Source organism: Schistocerca nitens, chromosome 1 (assembly GCF_023898315.1).
Source record: "Schistocerca nitens isolate TAMUIC-IGC-003100 chromosome 1, iqSchNite1.1, whole genome shotgun sequence".
Taxonomy (NCBI): Eukaryota; Metazoa; Arthropoda; class Insecta; order Orthoptera; family Acrididae; genus Schistocerca; species Schistocerca nitens.
In genome coordinates, this window is record NC_064614.1 from 1026721664 (window position 1) to 1026734403 (window position 12740).

A 12740-nucleotide genomic window follows, 5' to 3' on the forward strand; every position below is an offset into this window, starting at 1 on the left:
TGGTGCCCACCTACGCAGGGAGAAACGATCATCATGATAAAATAAGAGATGTCAGAGCTCGCACAGAAATATTTAAGTGCACGATTTCCGCGCATGCCGTTTTAGAGAGTGGAACGGCAAACAAACAGATTGAAAGTATTTCGATGAACCCTCTGTCAGACACTTAATTGCGAGTTAGAGAGTAATCATGGATATGTAGATGTGGTGGCCAGACGTCGTCGAATAGAACATAGATAAATATGCATGTCGTCAAGTTTCAGTGCAGTGCAACATCGGACCACAGTCCCATCCCAATGCCACACAAATCTGGATATTGCACGACTTGACCAGCCAGCCAAATGGAAACCAACTATCAGCTCCTTTGAAACTTTGTCAGGCAATGACAATCCTGCCTCACTGGAGTATGGCGTAATTCAGCATCCTTTACAGTCACCAACCAACACCTGACACTATTCATGCCGTTTATTTATTCTACCACGCGTGATAACAACATTAAACACGAAAAACACTAATGCATTCTGTTGCCGTTGTACCAGAGAATTGCAACTCTAATCTTACATGACTGCCACTGGAATGCACGAGTACGTTAAGGAAGTTACATTGACATCCGGGAATGTCTTCTGGGTGCTTCACTTTTATCAGGCAGTGTAGTTTTATGTTATCTGAAGATGATCACATGATCGAAACCGATAGTTTGTAATGATGTATTTTGTCAGCAGCTCCTGGCGGGTTTGCAGTATGAGTTTCTAATTTATCCAATAATCACTGTCAAATTTTATGATGCTGATAAAGCTGGAATACATAATGAAAGGGCAGGAGTACTTACGGCCTCGGCGACCTTGATCTTGCCGGCTGTGGTGGAGAGGAAGACAAAGTGCAGGCAGCTGCAGCAGCGGCAGCAGCCGCAGCACGGCACGCCACCCGCCCCACCGCTGCTGGGGGCCGCCTGGCGCACCCTCACCACACGAGGACCCACGATCCTGCACACGGCGCGGCGGAGCACGTCAGCACGTGGGCGCAGTAACAATCAGGCAAACTGCCGCATTTCTAAAAGTGAGTCAGACGACGTCACATCTTCACGGAAATCCGAACATGTTCGCTGGCGCTGTAGCCTCTTCATGTAATGGGATGTAAATACACTCTAAGACCAAAAACACAACGTACCACAAAGGAATTATCGGAATGGGATGGAAATCGGTAGATGTGATGTATAAGTACTGCCAACAAATGATTAAAATTCCAGAAAAACCGAATGATTTACTCAAGAGAAAGAGCATTACAAACTCAGCAAATCAATAACGTGTTGGTCCACACTTGGTATTTGTGCAAGCAGTTATTCAGCTTGGCATTGACTGATACAGTTGTTTGATGTCAACCTCAGGGATACAGTGCCAAATTCAGTCCAACATTTGGCTCTTGTGCAGTTATTCAGCTAGGCATTGATTGATAGAGTTGTTTGATGTCCACCTCAGGGATTTAGTGCCAAATTCATCCCAACATTTGGCCCTTGTGCAAGCAGTTACTCAGTTTGGCAATGATTGATAGAGTTGTTTGATATCCACCTCAGGGATACACTGCCAAATTCAGCCCAACTGATGTGTCAGGTGGTCAAATTTCCGAGATGGTCTGAGGTCCCTGACTATAATGCTCCAAACGTTCAAGCGCTGTCAACTGTCGAGAGCCGGGCGCGGTGGTCTAGCGGTTCTAGGCGCTCAGTCCGGAACCGCGCGACTGCTACGGTCGCAAGTTCGAATCCTGCCTCGGGCATGGATGTGTGTGATGTCCTTAGGTTAGTTAGATTTAAGTAGTTCTAAGTTATAGGGGACTGATGACCACAGATGTTAAGTCCCATAGTGCTCAGAGCCATTTGAACCATTTCAACTGTCGAGAGATCCGATGACCTTCCTGACCAAGGTAATGTTTGGAAAGCAGGAAGACAAACAGCAGACTCTGTCGCGTTGTGCGGGCGGGCATTATCTTGCTGAAATATAGGAGAAGGGTGGCTTGTAAGGGCAACAAAACGGGGCCTAGAATGTCGTAGACGTACCGCTCTGCAGTAACAGAGTCGTGGATGACAAACTATGAGGTTCTGTTATGAAAAGAAATGTCTCTCCAGACCATCATTCCTGGTTGTCGGGCCATATAGAGGGGCGACAGTTAGTTTGGTATCCAAACGCTGACTGGGGCGTCTCCAGAAACGTCTTCGCTGGTCATCGGCCCACTTCGAAGCACGACTCAAAATGGTTCAAATGGCTCTGAGCACTATGGGACTTAACATCTGAGGTCATTAGTCCCCTAGAACGTAGAACTACTTAAACCTAACTAACCCAAGGAGATCACACACATCCATGCCCGAGGCAGGATTCGAACCTGCGACCTTAGCGGTCGCGCGGTTCCAGACTGAAGCGCCTAGAACCGCTCGGCCACCGCGGCCGGTGCACGACTCATCACCGAAGACAATTCTACTTCAGTTACTGATATTCCTTTGGTTTTCATCCGTGGAATCCATACAGCAAAGCGATACTACGACGATATTCTACGTCCCGTTTTGTTGCCCTTTTTGGGAAGCAATCCTCGGCTTATATTTCAAGAAAGTAGTGCCCGCCCGCACTCGACGAGAGTTTCTTCTGATTGTCTTCGTGCTTTCCAACCCTACCTCGACCAGTAAGGTCGCCTAAACTCTCCCCAATTGGTAACGTTTGCAGCATTATAGGCAGGACCCTACAACCATCTCGAAATTTTGACGATCTAACGCACCAATTGGACACAATTTGCTACGATATCCATTAGGAGCAGCCGGCCGAGGTGGCCGAGCGGTTCTAGGCGCTACAGTCTGGAACCGCTCGACCGCTACGGTCGCAGGTTCGAATCCTGCCTCGGGCATGGATGTGTGTGATGTCCTTAGGTTAGTTAGGTTTAAGTAGTTCTAAGTTCTAGGGGACTGATGACCTCAGAAGTTAAGTCCCACAGTGCTCAGAGCCATTTGAACCATTTGAACCATTAGGAGGACACTTAACAACTTTATCAATCAATGCACAGCCGAATAACTGTTTACATAAGGGCCAGAGGTGGACCAGCGCGTTATTGACTTGCTCATTTTGTGAAACTCTTTCTATTGAATAAATTAAACAATTTTTTTTTCTGAAATCGTAGTCATTTGTTCGTCTGTACATGTAAGTCACATCTACCAATTACCATCCCATTCGGATAATTCTTTCGTGGTACGTCTTTTTTGTCTTTTATTTTTTTGTCTTAGAGCACACAATTACTCTAGCACCAAATGTCGAAAACTACAAGGCCACTTTATTCACAAGCTGAAATTGAATTTTCTGCACAATATTTTACATTCTTAGGCAGTGTGATATCAACTATAAGGAGATAAAGACAAACCATCCACAGTGAGTAGTTAGTATTGTTGTTGCAATACCGCAACACAAGTTGTCAGAGCGTCGTGGAGGGTTGCTCAAGATTTTTTCTGTTTTTAGTTACCAGTGTTCTGACTGTTTTGACCTGACCTGTCACTAATTCCTCTCCCGCACCAACTTCTTCGTTACAGAGTAGCACTTCCACCCTACAAACTCATTCATTGTTTGGATGTATTCCAATTTCCGTCTTCCCCTCGGTTTTACCCTCTATGCCCCCCTCTAGTATCGTGGACCTGATTCCTCCATGTCTTAGCACATGATTTATCATCCTTCCCCACTCCTTGTGGTTCTGCAACAGAGTTTTCCCATTATTAGCTGAAATTTCTTACAGAACTCAGTTTTCCTCCTCTCTCATTCCGTCTACAGAGCCCATAACCTCCCGTGGCACTGTCTTCTAGACCCTCCCCTATTGCTGCAGTCTAGTCCGCTATTATTACTACCTCGCCATCTCCCTTTACATACAGAATTACCTGTTCAATATCCTCATACACTTAAGAGCCAAAGAAATTGGTACACCTGCCTAATATCGTATAGGGGCCCTGTGAGCACGCAGCAGTGCCGCAACACGACGTGGCATGGACTCGACTGATGTCTGAAGTAGTGCTGGAGGGAAAAGACACCGTGATTCCTGCAGGGCTGCCCATAAATCCGTTTAAGTGTACGTGGGGGTGGAGATCTCTCCTGAACAGCACGTTGCAAAGCATCCCAGATATGCTCAATAACGTTCATGTCTAGGGAATACGATGGCCAGCGTAAATGTTTCCACTCAGAAGAGTGTTCCTGGAGCCACTCTGTAGCTATTCTGGACGTTTGGGGTGTCCTGCTGGAACTGCTCATGTCCGTCGGAATGCACAGTGGATGTGAACGGATTCAGATGATCAGACAGGATGCTTACGTATGTGTCATCTGTCGGAGTCGTATCTAGACCCAACACCATTACAGACCCTACATCAGCTTCAACAGTCTCTTACTGACATGCAAGTTCCGTGGAACCATGAGGTTGTCTCCTTACCCGTACAAGTCCATCCACTCGATACAATTTGAAACGAGACTCGTTCGACCAGGCATCATGTTTCCAGTCATCGACGGTCCAATGTAGGTGTTGACGGGACCAGACGAGGCGTAAAGCTTTGTGTCGTGCAGTCATCAAGCGTACGCGAGTGGGCCTTCGGTTCCGAAAGTCCATATCGATGATGTACCGTGGAATGGTTCGCGCGCTGATACTTGTTGATGGCCCAGCGTTGAACTCTACAGCAATTTGCGGAAGGGTTGTACTTCTGCCACGTTTAAAGGATCTCTTCAGTCGTAGTTGGTCCAGTTCTTGCAGGATCTTTTTCCGGCCACAGCGATGTTGGAGATTTGATGTTTTACCGGATTCCTGATATTCACCGTACAATCGTGAAATGGTCGAACGGGAAAATCCCCACTTCATCGCTACCTCGGAAATGCAATCTCCCATCGCTCGTGCGCCGACTATAACATCACGTTCAAACTCTCTTAAATCTTGATAACCTGCCACTGTAGCAGCAGTAACCGATCTTACAACTGCGCCAGACGCTTGTTACATAGGCGTTGCCGACCTCAACGCCGTATTCTGCCTGTTTACGTATCTCTGTATTTGAATGCGCTTGCCTATACCAATTTGTTTGGCGCTTCCGTGCATGTTTCCCAATCTTTTCATTTTCTGCTTGTGATGTCGGCATATATAACTGAACTATTGTTTTTGGCGTTGGTTTTCGGACGATTCTGATGATAACAGTCCTATCACTGACCAGCTCGCATATACACTCCCTACCCTTCCTTCTTATTCAACACTATAACATCACGTTCAAACTCTAATCTTCTCACGGAAAATCCGAACGGGGAGTAATTCGGTATCTTTTGTAAAGATATCAGTTTGCAATTACACGCCAATTGTTCTGTGGAAATACATTATGTCTTTTTAATGCAGTTGTTTCCATTGCTTTCTGCGTCCGTATGTTGTTGAGCATTGCTGATTCTTCTACCTTTTAGAGACAGTTTCTCACCAAAAGGGCAATAGGATGTGCAAACATCTGTCTGCTCGTTAGCCCTTTTTAACTAGGCCGTTGGCAGAACGAGAGTGACATTTTTCATTGAAAGGTTTCGACCGCCATTGCTACTTATTTTTATTCGAAACTGAAGCTTAGATCGATTCCCGGAACCCAGAATGTTTTGATTACCAGTAAAAGATACAACTGTGGACCATCTTCTTAACTTAATCGTCTATTGCACTGAAATACATTAAAGGTCAACGTTTTACAAATGATGATGCATACTTTAACATTATCAAGATATCCTTCAAGTTATTAACACTAAGCAAGGAATTAGTAATAATAATGATAACATAAAGGCAAACTATAGCGAAGTTCATTTGATATCCACAAAAGCATAAGATTTCTAACGAAAGTAAGTTATTTTCAGCTTCTTCTTACAGAAGATTTTCATCGTGTTATGTTAATACATCGTTTGAAACTGTTTCTGGATGTAACAAGGAAATCAAAGAGCAGGATTGCAACAACTGTTCCAGGTTTAAGTTTTTCCCAAAATAGGAGTTTCATGTGTATTGCAAAAAAGGGAATATGTGATATTTATGTTAATGGTATGAATGATATGTACAGATTTGTTTGTAAATGAAAGTAATTTGTCCAATTTTTGCGAATTATACTGTATACATAATAAAACTATACATGAGCAAAAAACGTGTAATTTTCTTTTCTTACACTTAAAATAAACTAAAGTAAAATAACTTGCTCCAAACAATGCATTATTGCACTCTCATACGTAGTCTCAAACAATCTGCGTTTTAAGTCTGTCTTCTTTGTAAAGTCAGATGAAGTTCCGAACTGTCTTCTTCCATCTGGTGTTGTGTCACTAACTTGAATGTGTGCTATTCATCGTCATTATCCGCTCTTAACCTGATTCTAGAATCAAACGCAGATAATTGTGCGCTGACGGTCCATATGTGGCTCCTAGATGAGAATAAAGATGCCAATGTTGCGAATAGTCGATAAGTTTCTGTATTATATTTGAGTTTGGCAACAAAAAATGTCAAATGCCCAACAAGCCAGCAAAAGGCAATGTATTTAAAGTCAGGGGAAAATTTCCAATCCGTTCACAAAACTGTGTCAATATCTACCATATTTAGGGTGATTCTCGCAATGATAGAGATTTTTTTTAAATCCATTTCCAAATGGTAACGTTTCCTTGCATACATATATGTGTGCCATGTTCGCTTCAGCACTACGGACTTCGCATGAAGCTGAAAGAGTCAGTTTTATTTTATATTTCTAAGCAAGAGTTGGACAGGTTTCGGTGATAACTTCTAGCCACATAACTCTAATATTTGTGGGTAAAATCTTTGCCTGGACATTTCTTCATTTGTGTGAGGATATTTGACTGCCATATGATGCTTAGGGTCGCGTGGAATTAATTGTTGGTAGACTCTTGTTGAGGATTACTTCGATGTGTCTTCTCCAACGTAGCTTTTTCCTATGTAACAGATGTACACGTGTCTGTAAATTTGTATTCTGGACCGAAACACGGAAATCTTTTCTGTAATACTTCTGGCGCCTTCCCTGAGTACACTGCTTGTATGTCTTAGGAATATTGCCATGCAATTCTGATATGGATTTCTCAGCACCAGTGCGCTTTTGATACATCGAGAGGCTGTGTTGAGAAAAGGCAATTTGAACAAACTGAACCTTCAGACATGACACGCCCCCACGAAAAGTATTTATCCCGCATATTTTTCAGTTGTAGGTCGAGCTGCAACTACAAAATGAGCTTTCATAATACATTAGCACTGATGCAATAAGTAATTTGACCCTGTCTAGACTTCAAAGGCTTTGCTCTTTAATACCAACCAAGTTCTAAACACTGCCTGATGATCCTGCTCAATTGATATTTTTGTCACTGTATGCAACCAAGGGTGTTGCCGAAACATTTAGATCCCATCTCGATGCAAAATGATTTATCCATGCTGATTCTGGCTCCGCTGTATCTTTGATATTCGTTGAGCATGTTAGCCGCGCTGACCTCACCTTGCACATCATTTAAGATTAGACTGGGACCGTCTGGGTGGGCGATTACTGTGATCTTCAGCCCGCAGTCACAGCATCCCTTCAATTTTGTCCGTAATTTTCGAAGAAGAAATTCTGTTCCCATTGCATAGAGAGAAGCAAACAAAGGGCCCTCTGTAGTTGCACTATTTCCGAAAGGTTAAGGTGCGTACATTTCGTACACATACGTTGATGATTTCAAGGAATTTCCTATAAGACCCCATTTTGTCCATGCCTCTTTCAAGGTAGTCAAATTCTATTCTATCGCACGCTTATTGGAAGTAGAGAAATGCAGCATGCAACCTTGTCTTCACTACCCAAATCATATGGACGGGGTGCAGATAGTCCTGTGGCAGTGAATTTTTGGTAGATTTCCAAGAATATTGGCAATTCAGTTTTTTGTAAACTTTTATTGACCCTATCACGTATTATTGGTGGCAGTGGTTTCCTCCAGAATCAACACCATTTAAATACCCGTGAATTCCGCCGGTGTTGATAAGCCTCGCAGGATTTCATAGCAGCTTTTTACTAGTGTGCTTACCACCTCCAACGAGTTCAGTGTCTCAATGATGCGGTCTTCGTTGCTAGAATCATGTTTTGTCAGTGGCTGCAGGAATCACACGCGCTGGTGTGTTTAACTACCATAATACACACTTGTGGTGTGAAATAAACCCACAAGCTGTTCATGAGTCACCACATCAGCAACGTTTCTCACTGAATGCGTAGTTACGGGTACTAGGCGATTAACTCACTGGGCCACACATTCTTCCACCACATCTTAATGGACGGAGATACCTTAGAGTTCTGCGGCGTCTCTTCCAGGATTGCTTGAGAATGTTCCCCTTCAGAAACGTTAGAGTATGTGGTACATCCATGATGGAGCTCCGGCACATTTTGCTGCTGGTGTGAGAAGGCATCTAACGCGCAGATACGGCCAAAGATGGATAAGTCGAGGCGGACCTGCAACTTGGCCGGCAAGATCACCTGATCTTAATCCTTTGGAATAATTGAAAAGCCGCGATCGCTTCAATCGTTTATTAGATGACCGGTCTCAGCACTCTGAAGATGCCATCATCAGATCTGTGAAGGTATAACATAACAGATTTGAGGGAGGGCTTACACGAGTTAACTATATACATTACAATTATTACAGAACCTCATACCCGAAACGTGGATTAACATTTATAAAACCGTATGGACATCATGGTATATGGGGTAGACCATATGATAGAATAATTGTCACAACCAATAAAAAAATAATTAAAAAACTGCTCTCATGGTCGTCCTTTCCATAAAATATAAAACTGAAGTCACCAGATAAAACTACCACTGCTCGCCTAACACCGGTCGGCATCATCACTGCCCTATACCGCGCAGGCTTATAGTAAAGTTGTGTTTTGGTAGTAATGAGTGGTTATACCGTGGGACTGTGTATGCGCTGCTTGGACAGCGCTATCTGGTGGCCGGTTGTGAACCGCTAGAATCACAGCAGGCAAGCCTGCGCGGAATAGGGCAACGATGATGCCGACCAGTGTTAGGCGAGCAGTGGTAGTTTTATCTGGTGAGTTCAGTTTTATATTTTATGGAAAGGACGACCATGAGAGCAGTTTTTTATTATTTTTATTGGTTGTGACAATGATTTAATCAGATGGTCTGCCTCATATGCCATGATGTCCATATGGTTTTATAAATGTTAATCCACGTTTCAGGTATGTGGTTCTGTAATAATTGTAATGTATATAGTTAACTCATGTAAGCCCTCCCTCAAATCTGTTACATTATACCTTCGCAGATCTGATGATGGCACCTTCAGAGTGCTGACACCGGTCATCTAATAAACGATTGAAGCGATCGCGGCTTTTCAATTATTTTAATAACAAAGTGATCGCCTCACGACACACCATGTGTTCACTGTAAATCCTTTGGATTTTTGTGTCTGGGGTGACCCTCAAGCAGAGTGTACAGCCCACCCGTTAACACAGTTGAAGAACTGGAGCAAAGAGTAGTACACGCTTGTAAAAAAAAATGGTTCATGTGCTGTAGCGCTAACTCAGCACCCAGCTCAGTTCAAATGGTTCAAATGGTTCTGAGCACTATGGGACAACTTCTGAGGTCATCAGTCCCCTAAAACTTAGAACTACTTAAATCTAACTAACCTAAGGGCATCACATACATCCATGCCCGAGGCAGGATTCGAACCTGCGACCGTAGCGGCCGCGCGTTTCCAGACTGAAGCGCCTAGAACCGCTCGGCCACTGCGGCCGGCCATGCTTGTCAAAAATTCTGGAATGATCCAGGGGTTTTCGAAAGAATTCGAAATTAATTGCAGAGACGAGCACAGGATTGCATCCAGATGCAAGGAAAACACTTCGAACACCTACTTTAACAGGATCCCATATGTGAAATGTGAACTAATTGAGAAGTACAAGCAAATAGTTAAGTCTAAATTTCAAATTAATGTTTACTAACTAGGACAATGTTTACAATGACTTCAGTGGCGGCTTGGAACCACACAGTCGTGATTATCTCGCAAGCGGCTCGTTTGCAAACCCGTGTTTACTGGGACATTTGTGCTTCTATTATCGTGTACTTTCGGCCGTGTAGGTTTGCACCATACTTTCTGATGTACCCTGTATATGAATAATCCTGTATGTTCTACACCCACCCCCAACCCCCTTGGAAAATGAAACGGCGGGAAATATTCTTTTCGTGTTGTTACTTCTAGCTAAGACATTAATTAAAATAACCACACATTAAGATTTTTGGCATAAAATTGGTAGTCAAAGGTTAAATCAAGAAGACGTTAGTTTGTCTCCAAGCACTCCATTAATTTTGAAACATACTTAGCACAGGATGCTAAACTGGTAACTAGTTCCAACAATTGTTCTTCAAATTTCCTCTATTCCGATACAACCCTGTACAGCACAAATAGCGAAACATTTAAGCGGTACCAACAATGAATGCTGTGTGCATTATGTCTTCATCATGCACCTGCTCGACAATGTCAGTGCCTCATACGCCCAGTAAGGACGGCTGCGACAGAATATGTTACGTGACTACTAGAACCAACACCTACTGTGGAATCATCAGCAAACGCTACCAACCAGGGGGCATCGTTCCGCTCTATGAAGGTGGCACGATCAACAGCCACTACCTGAGGGAAACGTCCCCTTGCACTGGCGCCACCATCACCACACGTCACGACGGTAAGAGGCCGATTCAAGGAGCCTCCAGTCCCCATTGTTTGGGCTCCAGTGTTCACCCCTAGCGTTTGGGCGACAGCATTCTGGCTACAGTGTTCGAGTCTCCACAGTTGTCAATCTTTGGTCCACGTCCAAAGTCAGCGTAGTTGAGATAGAGTTGCGAGTACAAATGTAACGCACTCAAGCCTCCACTTGTTATCATACAATGATTAAAGTTCAAGTAAGACTTAGTAGCAATACCTATACGCATTCGGCTACTATCTGGATTTATTTCTTGAGAGTATTTTTGTTCTGTCGTTATAACTAAAAAAATTCGTGATTTTTTCACCAGACGCGTTTCGATTTATTGAGGTAAAGCATCATCAGTGGTATGTAATTAAGTTATTTACATTTTGATTTGCTTTTAGATCGAAAAACAGTTCGTCAAGGATAGGCTGATTTCTACTTACGGTGATTTTTCGGCTGGTTTCTCGCTTACATCGGGAAATGCCATCTGCTAGCACGTCGTTGTTTTCCTGTGTGTTAGACACTGATAAACATAACACAACACAATACTACACAGAACACTGCTAGCAGTGTACTTGCGCAATTCTCAGAGCACCGGGATAAGTTTATCGTACTCCGCTGACCACCAAACTCCCCGGATTTAAATCCAATCGAGAATCTGTGGGACCAACTCGATCGGACTGTTCGCGCCATAGATCCTCAACCGAGACACCTAGCGCTCCTGACCACGGTACTGGATTCTGCATTGCTCCAAATTTCTGTCGGTGTCTTCCAGGCACGCGCTGCAAAAGGCGGTTATTGAGGCTTTTGACGGGAGGTCATGTTAATGTGAGTGGACAGTGCAAGTTCTCGTGGCAAGTGTATCTCGAAAACATATCAAGGGAATAAAATGTGAAGGTGACTGGAAGACTTAAATGTTTAGGACGGGTACTGGGAAAGCGTGGTTCACCTGTAAAGGAAAGACAGTAAAGCGCTGCTACGATCGTAACAGATCACACTTGACATCTTAGCAACAAATAATCCTGAGTTAATAACGAGCATCAAAACCGATTAAGGTATTAATGAACACAGGGCCGTCTTAGCGAAATTGAATACTGTAATCCCCAAACCTTCGAAAAATAAGCGAAAAATATACCGACTCAAAAAAGCAAATAAAAATTCACTTGAGGCCTTCTTGAGGAACAATCTCCACTCATTCCAAATTAATAATACAAGTGTAGACCAGATGTGGCTTAAATGCAAAGAAATTGTATTGGCAGCAATTGAGAGATTTATACCAAATAAATTAACAAACGACGGAGCTGATCCTCCTTGGTACACAAAACGGGTTAGAACACTGTTGCAGAAACAACGAAACAAACATGCCAAATTTTAACACACGCAAAATCCACAAGATTTGCGATCTTTTACAGAAGCTCGAAATTTAGCGCGGACTTCAATGCGAGATGCTTATAACACTTGCCACAACGAAACTTTGTCTCGAAACCTGGCAGAAAATCGAAAGAGATTCTGGTCATATGTGAAGTACGTTAGCGGCAAGAAACAATCAATGCCTTCTCTGTGCGATAGCAGTGGAGATACTATCGAAGACAGTGCTTCAAAAGCAGAGTTACTAAACACAGCCTTCCGAAATGCCTTCACAAATGAAGACGAAGTAAATATTCCAGAATTCGAATCGAAAACAGCTGCCAACATGAGTAACGTAGAAGTAAATAACCTCGGAGTAGTGAAGCAACTTAAATCACTTAATAAAAGCAAGTCTTCTGGTCCATACTGTATACCAATTAGGTTCCTTTCGTAGTATGCTGATGCATTAGCTACATACTTAACAATCATATACAACCGTTCGCTCGACGAAAGACCCGTACCCAAAGACTGGAAACTTGCACAGGTCATAGCAATATTCAAGAAAGGTAGTAGGAGTAATCCACTAATTTACAGGCCCATATCGTTAACGTCGATATGCAGCAGGATTTTGGAACATATATTGTTTTCGAACATTATGAATTACCTCGAAGAAAACGGTC

At 43.3% G+C, this 12740-nt stretch overlaps 1 protein-coding gene across 2 annotated transcripts in view; it reads right to left on the reverse strand.

Annotated features, from left to right (window-relative positions):
• The window catches only part of LOC126196560 (protein singles bar), a 158951-nt gene that overhangs the window by 87561 nt on the left and 58650 nt on the right, over nucleotides 1–12740 (reverse strand). For both annotated transcript variants that reach the window (XM_049934574.1, XM_049934575.1), the window contains exon 2: nucleotides 827–980. In XM_049934574.1, the coding sequence (XP_049790531.1) occupies nucleotides 827–980 (154 nt within the window). The remainder of the gene's footprint in view (nucleotides 1–826; nucleotides 981–12740) is intronic.